The 14,989-nt window shown below is 51.1% G+C and overlaps 1 protein-coding gene across 5 annotated transcripts in view; it reads left to right on the top strand.

The window, feature by feature from the left end:
* Sfxn5 (sideroflexin 5) overlaps positions 1-13,989 on the top strand; it is a 116,962-nt gene extending 102,973 nt beyond the window's left edge. For all 5 annotated transcript variants that reach the window (XM_060383639.1, XM_060383638.1, XM_060383637.1 and 2 more), the window contains one exon: positions 11,385-13,989. In XM_060383639.1, coding sequence (XP_060239622.1) covers positions 11,385-11,462 — 78 coding nt within the window. In that variant the 3' untranslated portion in view covers positions 11,463-13,989. The remainder of the gene's footprint in view (positions 1-11,384) is intronic.
* Positions 13,990-14,989: the final 1,000 nt, after the last annotated feature.

Here is a 14,989-nt window from a genome sequence, read left to right as displayed (position 1 = left end):
GAGTCAACTTGCTAATAGTAATTATGGCTACCTTGACTGAGGTCGAATGCTAGGTCTCCAATAGTCAGTCAGAGGTGGTTGTTGACAGCTCTGTGGAGAGACTTGGTTGGAGACAAAGAACCTTTGGTGCATTGAGGGGACTGATGTGAGAAAAGGAGCAGATGTAGGGGAAAAAAGGTCAAGATTAACCAGGGACCAGGAGGGAACCCTGGGAGTAGATTCAGGACGAGGGAAGTGGGGGGAGGAGGGAGCTCTGTAAAGTGAGCCATACACAGAAGCCCGGAAGGAGCTGAGAAGACCTAGTGACTGGTGATGTTTCTGGACCCATCAGTCTAGGAGGCAAAAATGGTTGTTTTTTTCTTCAGAGACATGAACTTAGAGATGGGCACAGCAAAGGAAGTTTTACAATCCCAGGAGGGAGTTCCCAGCATTTCCTTTTTGCAAATGAGGCAGCTTAATGTCCATGTTGGGCATGAGAGACGGAGCTTGCCCAGACAGGATTCTGCTGCACATCCTAGCCTGCCCATGTCTTACTATAAGAAGAGAAACCAAGTATGTGCCCCAGACTGCCCATGGCTTATTTATCAGCACAACAAAATTATCCTCCACTAGGTCTCCTGCCTTTCATAGGGAATCTACCTTCACATCTACAGGGACCTTCTGTGAGGGTCCCTCTTAGTTTTCTAATGCAGAATTGGACAGGGTGGGGGTATCTAGGAGGCCAACAGATGGAATCTGGAATAATCTCTGACCTTGGGTGTGAGAACTAGTCTGTCCTCCTGCTGGGCCTCAAACCCACTGACTGGACAGGTAGAGTGGGTTCTGTTCTTTGACGGGGGGAGGGGGAGAGGTGAGGGTGTCGGGGAGCATTAGCTAGACAGTGGCATCCAATAAACACCTAGAATAAGTTCCCTGTCCCATGGTCTCCCATGAAGACTAGGGTACTTTCTCTTGTGACTGGGACAGTCTTCTAATGGCTCCTCATTTCCAGAAACCTGTATTCTGGTGTTGAAAACATATTTAGTAACTCAGTGTTCCTGGGTGTGGTGGCTCACACCTGTAATCCCGGCACTTGGGAGGCAGAAGGAGGGAAATCCCCACAAATTCAAGGCCAGCCTCATCTACATAGCAAGTTGTAGGCTGTCCAGGATCATATGGGGGGATCTAGGGGGATCCTTGATAAAAAAAATTGTGATAGCACACACCTGAGGATCAGGGATTCACCACCATCCTTGGCTACATAATGAGTATGAACCCAGCGTGGACTACACGAGACTTTGTCTCAAGAGAAGCTGAAATAAAATCACATGAGGCTGACAGTTATGATGGAGGTAAAGCCAGGCTCTGCCATGGTTTGCCCCAAGGCTCTTTGAGGTAGAGTAGGTTGTGGAGGGCCTCCTATTTGAAGAGGTCCTGATTTCCAGTGGCCTTTCTGGCTCTATCCTCTGTGAAGATTAGGTCTCTGAACGAGGCAAACATGGCCACCTCTTGTCCCATCTGCATGTCCACTGGTGCCTCGGACTCTTTCGGGGGACATTCAACGTCTAGTCTTTGGGTCTATGGGCTTGGCTGTCACTGGAGTCTGGACTGGGCAATGACAAATGCCCTTCTAATTCTGACACCCGGTGTTCTCTACCTGGGAATGTGTCCAGCCCTGCAGTTTAATGAGCCTCGGGTCTCCCAGGGAGCAAGAGGCAGTGCATTGGCCAAGTCTTGCTCACCCTTGCCTCTGTCTTTCTTAATTCCTTGAGTCCTCTGGGACTTTCCTATATCCACGCTCCCCCTCCCCCGCTGCTCCCTGGGAAGCTTGGGGGCTAGGGAATGGGGCTGCTGTACAAGCAGGAGCTATTGTTCCACAATCTGGTTTTGTCCTCATCTTGTTGGCAGGCGGCAGGAGAGGAGCGAAAGGTTAATGAGGCGCTGTGAACGGGGGCCTGCAGCGGGCGGGCGCCGGCTTGGTGACAGGGAGCTAATTAGGAGCAGTTTAACAGGAGGAAAAAGTGAAATCTCCTCTTCACCAACTGTCAATAATTAGCCGATTTGGTGAGGTTGAAATGTGTCCACAGAAGAAGGCGGGGCTTGTCTGGGTACTGGGGGGGGGGTAGGGGCACAGGAGGAAAATGAGGCTTAGCCCTATCTCTAGGTATGCAGTGGAGGATGGTATAGGCCATCCTGCAGCCCTGGGCCTCCCTTCTACCCTCTGGTTGGCTTTTCCCAGCTTGAGCCCTGTATGGCCCCTCTTGAGACCTCAGAAAGTATAGAATGAAGTTTCTTCCGTCTCTGTCTTGTAGGAACCTGGAAGTGAAAATAAGAGGCAGGTGCTTGAATTGGGAGAAGGATGACAGCTATGCTACCCAAACTCCCATGCTGATCCTTAGGTGCCCTTCCCCAGTGTGAGTGTGCCCTCTGAGTGGTAGCTGAATGGTGCCAACAGGTGGCTGGGCAGGGCCCTAAGCCTGCTGTGGCGCATGCCTTTCCTGTAGTCCCCTGGGCCTGTCCTCCCAGCTACTCCAAGGCAGGGCTAAAGAGGAGGGTCAGATCCTGTGTGAGCAAGTATAAGCTGTGCCCGGAAGGCTGTTGCTGAGGCCTCCTGGGGGCAAGGAGTCATGTTCACCAACCAGAAGATTGTTTCCTGTTGGGCCTGTTTGTGCTATGTGTTGTCTTGTCTTTTGTTGGCCCCTGACCTTTGGCCTTTCCTGACACCTCAGCAGATGGATGCCGCCTCTTCAGACTTTAGCTTTTGCTGAACACCTTAACTGGAAAAGGCATCTGTCAGCCATGACAATCCAGCCCCAACCCCCTCAACCTAACCATTCCCCTGCTCAGCTCTAGAGGCGCCCCGCCCCCCCAGCCTGAGGCATGCTGGGAGGATGGCTGGCGCTCTCTCTCCTCTGGTCCTCAGCACTATCTGCATACCATCTCTCAACTTGGGACTCTGAAGTGATTCCTAGGGCCACATTCCATCCCTACTCAGTTCCTATGCCTCACTTCTTCTTGTCCCTCTGCTGTTTTCAGAGTTAAGAAACAAGATCTGCACCCGCAAGAGGTAAGAGTGCGCTCCTCCACCGGTGATAGAACCACTGTCTCTACCCTCATGAGCCCTGTGGAAAGTGGTAGCATTGATGGACCAGCTTAGCTAGGCAGCTGTGATGCATCAACAGCCAATGTCCTCCCCAGTTTGTCTCTCTCTGAGAACAAATTTGAGGGAAGAGCTGGGAATCTTCTAGAATGCCCTGTCCCTGGGACATTTTTCCTGATATTTAGGGTCTATCCTGCCTCAAACATAAACATGTAGGCTCTGGCCCCATTTCCCACCCTACCTTCCTCCATGTAAGGCTGAGAACCCAACTTTTTTGTTAGTTTCTTTGTTTTGGTTTGGGTTTTTTTGAGACAGGGTTTCTCTGTATAGCTTTGGCTGTCCTGGGCTCCCTTTGTAGACCAGGCTGACCTTGACCTCACAGAGATCCACTTGCCTCTGCCTCTCTGTGAATACAGGCATGTGCCACCACACCTAGCTGAGAACCCAACTCTTTATTACCACCTGGTATAGACTCATTTGGGTTCACCTTGACCCTGATGGCTCCTGTTCATCCTGCTCTTCCAGGACCAATAAAAAGCAAGGGACTGTGTCCCTCCTGAGTCCATGGCACCTTTCATTGTCTCTAGGGTAATGGCCCCTTCCCCTCCAGTCTCACATCCATCTTTGCTTAGAGATGTTTGTTTGGGGTTTTTCTCATTTGCTGGTTTAATCAATCCCCACTGAAAGCTGAAGCAAGCTATTTTTGCTGTCAGAAATCTGCTGCCTCCCCGCCCGCTGCTTTCTTGGAATTTGCCCATAGGACCCCCCAGGAGGGACAAACGGGGATGGCAAAGCCACTTGGATCCCAGGAACGCCAACGCCACCTGTCATATTGCCTCTTCCCCACACTCTCATCCTAATCCATTCGTGCACACAGGCCCACACACGTGCACACACACCAATGTGCACACATTCTCAGTGATAGGCTTCAGAAAAGCCACTTCCCAACCTGCCCCTCCCAGGTCTCCAAGCCAGAACCTTCTAGAATACCTCACTGAATTCAAGGTGGGAGTGGAGGCTTAGCAGGGCAAAGCTTCCACTGAGTGAAAAGCACTAAGTGAAAAGTGCTTAGAGCATAGCTGGACTGCATCAAGAGCCCAGGCCTCTGGGCTAGCCCCGACTAGGGTTGGGCAGGATGGCCACAACCTCACCTTTTCTCCATAGCACCATGTGAGTTTCTATCCCCTCCAAAGACTCTCCCATGCACTTCTAGATGTTATCTTAGTCCTGGAAAAATTTCCCTACTATGTAGTTGAAGAAACTGAGGCCTCAAGGCTGAGAAGATAAAAAAAGGGAGGAAGACCCTGAGGTCAGTCCACCAGAGGGCACCCAGGAACTGTGTGAAGTTCTGAAATGTCAATGGGCTTAGAGCTCTTGCTGGGTCTACAAAGTCCAGGGGAGGAGCCCCACATTTGGGGGAGGGGGTATCTTTAGTTCAGTTTGATTGCGATGGAATATTGAGCCATCTTGAGGGGTCAGTGTTATGGATCTGGGAGCTATAATCTGCCCCTTCCCTGCTCTATTCTTCAACCAGGAGTGATGAAGGTAAACACAAGTGCTGGTGACTCTTAGAGTCACAATCCTGAGTGTGGCCTGAGATCAGGGGAGCCATCCAAGAGGAAGCAGATAGACTCATACATCAAGAACAGAGAATTCAAGGGACCTAGAGAAAGCCCCAAAGGGCCTTGAGCAGGCCAGGCTTGCTCTTCACTCAGTGGAAACTTTCCTAAGGCTCTACACCATATTCAATGAGGTATTTTACAAGGTTATGGGAGGTGGCTTGGCTGAGGAATCTGGTTTTCTTTAAGATTGAATCTTGCCATGTAGCCCAGGTTGGCTCTGTCTCCCAAGTGTTGGGATGATAGGCATGTGCCACCATGCCTAACTAGTGGCCTGTGACCTTCATTAAGAAGGTGGCAGGAGTCTGTCATCAGTACTAGAGGCCTAACCCAGGCGCTCAGGGGTCCAGGCTCAGGCCTCAGCTGCTCCAGTGCCCAGTTTACTCTGGCCCGTCAAAGACTCTCAGATTAGTTTCAAAGATGGGTCTTGGCTTTTAATGTGTATATGAGCAAGACCTAGGGCTGGCTCAGTCCTGGTTACAAAAGTAGGATGTGGCTGCCCTGTGGACCAGCCAGGCTTTGGGAACCTATGTCAAGTGCTATGCTGCCTGGGCCTCAGAGCCCCAGACCCCTGGGCAGCCACGGAAGTGGCTTTAGGCTGTGTCACAGGGTCAGGCTGAATGTCCCAGCCCTTTGCCCTTCTCTTTGAAAAGGCAGTAGAAAAGCCTGTCCCAGCAGCAAGAGGCAGGAGCGGGGAGTGCTTTGTAGCAGGGAAAAGCCCCTGAGAATGGGGCACTGCTGGGGGATCCAGTTTCCTGTTTATGTCTCTGCACCTTAGCTCCAGGTTCAAATATGTAAACTATCCACTGGGCCTGGCTGCAGGTGTGTGTGCTCCCAGGCTGGGAGGCAGAGGTGCCCCCAGTGCATTCCTGACTCCCACCCCAACACAGTGTGTCTAGCTACAAAGGCAAATAACTCATGGTTAACCCTTCCCAGGCCATGAAAGAAAGCTGTAGGGAAGTGAAGGTCCTGGAGCTAGCTGCGCCTTGAGGTGTTTAGGGAAGATATTGGACGTAGTGCTTTGTGTTTGGGGGTGTCTCCTGAAATGGGCTTCATGGTTTGAGCTTGGTCTTCAGGCTGGAGATGGAACTGAGTCAAGCGGACCTGGTGGAGCGGTAGCACATTTTCATGACATCACCAGTTCTGGTATTGCTGGCACTAGCAATACCTTCAGCATCCTCTGTGGTCCCTACAGCTCCCACTTTCTGAGGCTCTGACACCTTCTTCCAGACACCTCTGCCAGCCTGGCTTGAAGAAGCCCACCAAATGAGATATACAGCTTCCTGCTTGCCACAGCCAACAGCCTGACACTGGAGGAATCTCGTTTTCCTGTGGCTGTTTCGAACCATCTTTTCTCGCTAGGGTCTGGGGGAGTTACCTTGTAACTAGCCAAGACCAGCTTTCTCAGCCTCCCCTCCCCCAGGGCCTCTGATGCTGGTGCCCTTCTGGCTGTGCCTACGCCTCTCTGAGTCTTCATCTTTTCATCCTTCCATAGCCCCATCTGCCAGCTACAGTGGCCACTGTGCTATTTCCAATGCAACACATAAAGCCAAATTATTGCTTCCTAGGTCACCACCAGTAGAGGAGTCCTCAAAAGAAAGAACAGCACTCATCCTTTGCTCTAGGGTTGGAGGAGGGGTGAGGACAACCGGAAAAGCTGCAGTGTCTAGCCATAACTGCAAACCACAGGTTGAAAGGACCCTGCCAGGCAGGACCTAGGTAGATTTCTCTCGAGGACCTTGCCATCATGTCCTCATCTTGGAAATCTGACCTCCAACTGGTGTATTTGGTTATGGGTAATAGGGGGAGATGGTGGCCTCATGACACAGGCAGCACTGGGGTCCTTGTCCTGGCCCCTCCCAATAGTGAGAGCCCAGTGATCTCCTCACACAGGAGACCTGAAGATGGCAGATCATTGGCCCAACATCTAGCCATGGCCAGAGAATGAGAGGGGTTCTGACTGTGGCTTGCTGCCATGCCTCAGAATGGAAGTAAGAGGCTGCACCCCGGGGTCAGCACTGACTGGGGGCTGGGAAGTCTCCCATAATTCAGGAAGTTTCCCACAATCTAGCTGCCAAGAGCAAACCCCTCACTGTGACCACTGTGAGACATCATTCACTTGGAACCCAGGGCCTTGAGGTGTCTGGGTACACTATATAATGGTTCAGCTGCTCTTGCTGGCCGCCTAAAGCTGCCTCCATGGGCTCATTCCCTTTCCCACCCCTCGAAAATGTGCCTGTTCCCCTCCATCTGCTCTTCTGGGCAAGCTCCCCCACTCTGGAGGCGCTGGCTGTGCTCACATATCTGGCTCCTTCCTGCCCAGAGCCCAGAACCCTGGGCCCATCTGCCTCTCAGGCCGTTCCACCCGAGAGACCCACAGGCATCATAGCCTCAGCATGGCCAACCCACTCCCCTCCCGAATTCCTTGCCTCTGAGAATGGTATCATTGCCACCCCAGCTCCTGAGCTAGAATTAGGAGTCATCCTTGACACCTCCCTCTCACCCCCACATGCAATTGGTCATCAACTCCGTGGATGCCATCTTCAGCAGGACTCCTCAGCTCACTCTTCCTCCTGCCCCCACAGGCAACATCAGAAGGCAGGACCTAGGAACTTTCTGGTTCCAACAGCTACTCCTCAGGGAGGCTTCCCTGCCCCCTCACTCTGCATTCTTGCTTCCTCCACCCTGCCATGGCCAGAAGGACCTTTCTGAAACCTGGGTGTGCCCGCCCCTGCTCAAAGTCCTTCCATGGCTGCCTAATTCTCTCAGATGACGGCTGATACCTCCAGGTACTCTAAGATGTCTTGTCTGTCCTACCCTCATCCACAGTGAGCACCATTGCTCTTCTTCCTTTCAACAGCATGTACTGACTGGCCAGCTGGTTTCTTCCCCTGAATCCAGCAATTATTGCCTGGCCTTTCTTATCCAAACCCTCCATTCTCTTCCTGGCCCACCTCCTGTAAGAAGTCTCCCTTCCGTGTTCCTTCATCAACACACCGTAACCCCTAGGCCCTCCCCAGTTTCCATGGTACTTTTCTTGTCTCTCAGGAATCCATCTGCTTTCACTTTCTGACTCCTCCCTTAGACTTCAGCTTCCCAAGGGCAGTGGGCTGGCCCTGGCCATAACTGTTCACCCAGCCTGAGTGTGTGGAGTTGGATAATGTGAACATAAACACACCCTGAATGGAATCGAACAGGAATGGCGGCTCTGTCCCCAAGACCCTAAATGAGTGCCTGGGCCACCTCCCCCAGGAGGCTTTCACAGCCTGCTTCTTCCCACACTTGTTTCTATTCTACCTGCTGCCCTCAGCTCAGTGCGGGTCCAGGAGAGCCTGGGTGCCATAACAGAGAGAGCTCTGTCTTGTGGGGTGCTGTGCTCCATGGGGAGGGGGCCCTGCAGGCTGTGGCCCCGGGTCTCAGTCCTCCACCGCGGCGGTGAGCAGCCTCTAGGATTTTAATGCGGCCTCAGTGCTTCAGTGAAAGCTGCATGGGGAGCTGCTAATAATGGCACTAAAATAAAATATGCTACATCTGTTATGGGTAGCAGAACAAAATTAGCTGCTCACACCTCTGACATCCAAGATGTCTTAACTTAAAATACTCCTTGGCTTACTTTACATCATTTACTGATTATATTTAAAAGAAATACAATTTTGCAATTACTGTTCTTTCCAGTGTGGTATCTATGCATCATTTTCCTTTTATGTTTATATATTTCTCCTTCATTAGTACAGTCTGAAGGGTGATTAGGATTCTTCAAACATTTTACAGAGGTTAAACGTTGATTAAGATTTAATTATTACTGTAAATAGCTTGGAATGACATATGGTGCAAAAGCCTGACATATGTGCATTTGAATAAATGAAGTGCTATTTCCCAGGATGCCTCGGTAGCTGTTTAACAGCTTTCCCGAAGGGTTATGTTACACCTCATGGTAAGATTGCTGGGATGTTATATTTTGTTGGTTTTTGCAGCTGAAAGCTAAGAACAGTTTTCCAGTTTTTTAAAAACATTGAATATTTTAAATACCTAAATTGTTTTGCACAAATTTTTGCTAATTTGTCTAACTAGGTTAAACATTTTCAAAAGCATTTAGATTTTTAAGCGTGGGCACTGTGCATTGTGTCAGTGGCAGCATGAGGATGAGGGGAGCTGGTGGGGTGGAGGGGACTCGGGGTAGAGGGGTGGGGCAGGAGAAGGCAGTTCCAGGCAAGGGGTCCTGGGTCCTGAGCCTAGCTCTTGTCTCTTTGGCCATCTCAGGTAGCCAGAGTGTTAGGGGATTGAGGAGGACAGGAGACAGGAGCCCCTTCTCTAGGATCCTTTCCATACCCACCAGCACTAACCCTCACCAAACTCAGCCTCGCCTGGACCTACACACCTTGCCTTGACTGAGCTCCCTGAAGTCCGTGTCTGTGCACCCTCTGACCACTATTAAGGCCTCCAGGGTCTCAGATACACCATGAACCTAGGATCAAGTTCAGCTGAGCTAGTATACAAAAGCCTGGTAGTTCTATGATCTTGTTGGGGCATATGCCAAGCTGGGGGAGGGGAGCACTTCACTAAGAGAGCATCTCCCTCAGTGGCCCAACTCAGGCTATCCCCTTTGGCTCAACCTGGATCCAAAGGCCAAATCTGAACTGCTGTGGTTTCCTGAAGGATCTGTTTTCTAGGTGCTAGCCACCCATTTTATTTCTACCTCTTAACTAGAGAGACGCTAGCAGCTAGCACTGTGCTAGGCTTTAAGGACTCAGAGTGAACAAGATCATCAATAGGTCTGCCCTGGGGAGGCGTTGTAATCTAACTTAGAAAAGGTAGAGGATGAGTGAGCAGTTAGCTCCCCAGCACTGTGATATCACTTGGATATAAGAAATGCAGGGGTCTTGGGCCAGAAAGGTTGTCCTACCCATCCTACGTGAGATATGGTCTATAGCTAGGCCTATAAAGCTGACTGAAGACAGAGAAAAATAAGATAGGTGTGGGAATGGAGGTGGGAGGATGCCTCTAACAGATAGGGCAACCCAGGCAGACTTGAGGTGAAGCAGGGGACAGCCTAGTTTGCATAGTGAACCCAGAGAAGTACATATATCCTGTGTCTTCAAGATGATGGGAAGTGTAGCAGTGGGAATTAAGGGCTGGATGCAGACCACTGAATCATTTTTTTAGTGAGGATAGGGGTGATAAGACCTGAGATTCAGAAGGCAGTGGGCTGAAGTAGATAGATCCTCAAGAGAAGGGGAGGAGGAGAGGGGATATGAGGAAGAGGGGCAGGGAGGGGAGGTAGGGGAAGAGAAGGGGTTGTGGGAGGAAGGGAAAGGTAGGAGGAAGGAAAGGGAAGGGAAGGGGATCCAGAATCTTTGGTCAGACAGCCAATGGCTAAAGATGTTATTGCCCATAACATAGAGCTGGGCTGGGGCAGGGGAAATGGCAGACTTAGTTCCATTACATAATGGTTGGGTTTATGTACCCATGAAACATCCGTCCATTTTGACTAGCCAGCTGTTGGCCTAAGACCCCAGGGAGAACTACAGCTGGACACCCCTCAGACATGACAGCCAAGAGGGGCCCAACCAGACCAAGCTCCAAATACCCCGAGTGTCCAGTAGGCACTGTGAAATGAGGGTGACCTTGAAGAGATTGTTTCTGTAGAGAATAATGGAACAGAAGCCAGATTTGCTATGAGCTGGAGCCAGTGGCAGGTGGACAGGTGGATTTGACCAGAGTGGACAATTTAAAAAAGCATGGTCGCTGGGAAGAAGAAATAGAAGGCCATAGGCAAGCCTGATGTGATAGAAAGGGGTTTCCTCAGATGCAAGGTTCTTATGGATGTGGAGACGCTCATGGGTAGGAATCCATGGAAAAAGGTTGGGAGAGAAGAAGGGTGTGGGCTGTTCAGGGGCTGGAGGAAGGCAGAACCAACTGGGTCTCTGCTGTCCAAAGGAAAGGGACAGCCCCTGAGGGGGCAAGAGGGAGGGGCAGAGCGTTTCAGGACATGGGTTTGATGATGGGATTCTGAGAGCAGATCCCCACTAGTACTGCTGGAGTAAGAAGGCTCCCTAGCTCAGGAATGGGAAGCTGGGTGCGAGCTGCCTCTGTAGACGATGGGAGATGGACTTGACCAGGCGATGAGCCCAGAGGAAGCTGTTGCAAGCTGCCCCAAAGCTCTAGTTGAAGTCAGGAATGGTAGCTTTTGGGGATCTCCATGAGGCGATCAAATTGAAAGGTAGATGCGTGGGTAGGGACTTTAAAGTGAGGCTTCTACCAAGCAAGGCTGGAAGGAATATTGAGGTTGGAAAGGAGCTGAAGTCATGGTCCCTGAGATCTTAGTTGGAGTGTGCATGCAAGAGAGAAAGAGAGAGAGAACAGAGATGTAGTATCCAAAAGCTGCAGTATTATTGGTCCAGGGGAGCTGTGAGTGGGGTGCTGCCAGGGGAGAGGATTGGGGGGACTAGAGGATGGGGTCTAGAATGAACCTGCAGTTTGGGGAGCAAGGGCCATTTTCAATGAAGGAAAACCAGAATCTAGACAAGAGGCTAGTCTGGAACTGGAAGGGTGACAGAAAAGGGAACAGGCATATCCCTCGAGAGGACATGTGGGCACTGGGGCAGAACTGTGGGCACCAGGGAAGATCTAATGCACCTCTCTTCCTGGCCCTCCCTACCTCTGCACTCTTCTTTTTCTCTCTGCAGATTGAAACCTCACAGCTGGAGCCTGAGATAGCCCAGGCTACAAGCAGCCGGACAGTGGTGTACAATAAGGGGCTGTGAGTGAAGATCAGCTGGCCTGGAGCACAGCACTATCCAGGCCATGTGTTTGGGGTGGGGAAGGAGTCTCATGAGCCGTGTCTGCAAGGAGGGGCTACCTGGAAAGCAGTCATCCTCCAGCAGTAGGGAGACTAACCATTCATATTTTAACATAGGGGAGAGGAATTCTGACACATTTCTTACACAAAAAGAACCAAGTGCATCTCTGGGCCTTACATGGGGTTGTCTAAGCTCCACTCAGCATAATGCTGCGTGAGCTGAAGAGCTGTAGAGTGCTCTTGGGATAGAGTTAGGATCCTTTTCTAGGTTGCTTTGTTTGTTTGTTTGTTTTAATTTCATATTAGAAGCAAGTCTGAGCTTTGGTTGCAGCTGACCAGAAGAAGCAGCAGGTGGGCAGGTGGCAGGAGCCAGAGGAGCCTGGGAACTGGGATGGATTGATGACGGCTAGGCCCGATGGGCCTGGGTTAGAGAAGGGAAGGGAGGGCAGAGGCCCTGCACCCCACAAGATGAACTAGCCATAATCAAGGTTCTCAGGAATTGGCTCACTTGATCAAGGAACACTGGGGACCTCTGAAAGATTTCATAGCTGAGTGAGAGTTGGGCAAGGGACATCTTTCATGGAGCTCTTATTGATTCCAGGTCCCTGAAAGCACCCCGGCTCTTGTCAGGGAGCCCCAGGAGGAACATTGTTTTTTGGGAACAAGGAGAGGAGCCTTCCTGGGCTCCATGGGAAGGTTCTTTTCCAAGAGTAGCTGAAGTTTCCTACTGGGCCAAAGGTGGGCTGAGAAAACTGCTGTCCAGTCTCAGCCACCGAGGCTGTTCATCATATCCCACTCCTTCCTGCACCGAGGGTCTCCTGCAGGGGAGTCTCCTGCCTGAGGGTGCAAGGCCAGATCCCTAGCAGCTGCCTGAGATGTGCCACCAGCCCAGCTCTGGCACTAGCAGTCCTTGTGGCAATGGACAAGCCACCCCCATCTCTGAGCTTCCATTTCCTTCCTTGAAGCGAAGTACTGAACGGGGTTCCCATCAAGCCTTTGGGTCCTCTCTGCCTTCCTCACCAAGATGTGCACATTCCAAGTGTATCTCCTAAGGTGGTTTCTGGACTGGAAAATGGGTCAGGCCCCTCTGAAAATGGCCAGCATTTGGCCTACAAAAGGACCTTGCCCTTTTGTATGTGACCCCCACATCCTGGAAGGCCTTGACTTGTGCCAAACCCTTCATGGCCGTGGAGGAGGTAGGATGGATGCCTGAGCTGAGCTCACTGCTGCAGACTTGGGTCTTCTTGCTGCTGGCTCCCAACTCCAGCTTGTCATTTGTAGGCCACAGAGGAAGAGATAGCTCTGCCTAGGGAGGCAGGGTCTGGGTGGGGCTGAGCAGGGTGACCACAGAAGGAAGATACACTGATCTTTACACAACCCTCATCTGCCCACACTAGGGTGAAAGCCCTGGCTGGAGACCCTGGAACCTCCCCCTGGTGACTCAGAAGGGGTCAGGCTGAAGGTGAACATGTGTGGTTTCAGTAAAAGGCTGACACAGGGCAACAGGGATAAGGCCATAGGTTACCTGCCAGAATCTTAAGGCAGATGTAGCTGCAGTGGGGTGGGTCTGCCATGGTCTCTAGGCGTTGCCTGGGGACTAGATCTGTCTGGAGCCTCTTTTGAAAAGTTCATTCCCAGCTCTCCCTGTCCCCACTTGTTATGGAGCCTATCCTTATGCATTTTATCTTGGGACCAAAACTGCCCTCACCCAGGCCTGCCTTCTCCAGAGGCCCAGCAGACCAGGGGCTCTTCCAGCTTTCCCTCTGTACTGGCTGTCCCTGTGGCCTCAGCCTCCCTCATCAGTATGCTTTGTATGTGGGTGCCACACTCCTAAATACAAGCTCGGGTGAGCTAAGTGACCAGCTCCTTTGGATATATTGTGGCAGAGGGTACTTGCAGTTCAGTGTGATGGTGACTGAGGGTCTTGAGCCACGCTGCTAAACCCTGTTCTGATTTCATGAAATCCACAAGGGAAGCTTTCTGTGAATGCGAATGACCTTGTCTGCTGAGGAGAGAGGAAAGAGGTGAAGGAGAGGGTGATTAACTCCCATTGGTTGTGCCAGCAGTCAGGGCCTATCTGCAATAGGCTCCCCAGTCCTGATGCTCCCGGCCAACTCTCCTGTCGGTTACTTTAAACATTCCTTCCAAGGATGTCCTTCCATCTCTGGAAAGCTATTTGAGTGCATAGGAACCAAAGTCCAAGATGCCAAAATGGCCACCAAATCAAGATGTCTCCACACTCTGCCTCACTTCCTACTTGTGGCTATCTTCTCTCTGAAGCCTCTGGCCAAGGTATGGGTGGGGGCACTGGGGAGAAGAGCCAATGGGAAGCAGGTCCATGGTAGGCTGGGCAGGTATGAGTGAGGCCCCAACATGTGTGCCTCGGCATACCTAGTGACTTCAGACTGTCTTTTTAACCTCAGAAAAATTCTCAATTTATGTGATTGATGTCAGACTAATGAACTGTGGGCAATAAACATGGATTTAAAACACACAGGTGTGGCTTTGTGAATTAAAGGACTGTGGGAGGGGAGCAATGGTGGGAGCAAGTAAAGCACCCCAGGAAACCTTGTGCAAGTGCCCCCAAAGGAGGCCCAAGGCCCAGAGGAAAAGAGGAAGGCTATATGAGGGCAGGAAGCTGGAAAAAGAAGCTGTGTTGAAATCACAGAAGAGGACGGGCTTAGATGGTGCAGCAAGGAAAAATGATTGCAATGCAAGCCTGAGCCACTGAGTTCACTCTTCAGAACCCATGGTGGAAGGAGAGAAGGGATCCCTGAAAGTTGTCTGATTGCCACATGGTCACCATGACACATAAGCCCCCAGGCCCCTGCCCACACATGCAAATAAAAATAAAGGAAAAAAAAAAAAAAAGAATCACAAAGGAACCCCCGTGGCTGGGTGGCTGCTGAAGAGACTTACCTTAAGGATCCGGAACACATTAGGATTTCAGTCAGTTCTTGTGTTGTGTGGACTCACAGAGCTGAAGGGTGAAGGAGAGAGGATCACCCTGGCTTGCCTGTGGCCTGGAGATCTAGGAGGGATCGGAGCCAAGGACAGATATGATGTGTGGATGGCCTCAGTCCTGGAGCTCTGTCCCCTCGCAGCTCCCTCATGGTGCCCCATGGATTGGCTAGTTTCAATGTGAACTTGGTACATCTATAGTAATATGAGGGGAGCCTTAATTGATAACATCCCTCCATAAGATAGGGTTAATGGGTATTTTCTTAATTGGTGATTGACATGGGAAGGCCCAGCCCACTGTGGATGATGCCATCCCTGGGCTGGTAGTCTTGGGGTGCTGTAAGAAAGCAGGAGCAAGCCATGGGGAGCAAGCTGGTAAGCAAGCATCCCTCTGTGACCTCTGAATCAGCTCCTGCCTCTCCATTTCTTCCTTGTTTGAGTTCCTATTCTGACTCCCTTCAATGATGAGCCTGTTATATGGAAGAGCAAAATAACCCCTTTTCTCCCCAACTTGCTTCTGAGAATGGTGTT

This window comes from Meriones unguiculatus, chromosome 5 (genome assembly GCF_030254825.1).
Source record: "Meriones unguiculatus strain TT.TT164.6M chromosome 5, Bangor_MerUng_6.1, whole genome shotgun sequence".
Lineage (NCBI taxonomy): Eukaryota > Metazoa > Chordata > Mammalia > Rodentia > Muridae > Meriones > Meriones unguiculatus.
Note: the sequence above shows the minus strand (reverse complement) of the source record. Positions and strands in the feature narration are given on the sequence as shown.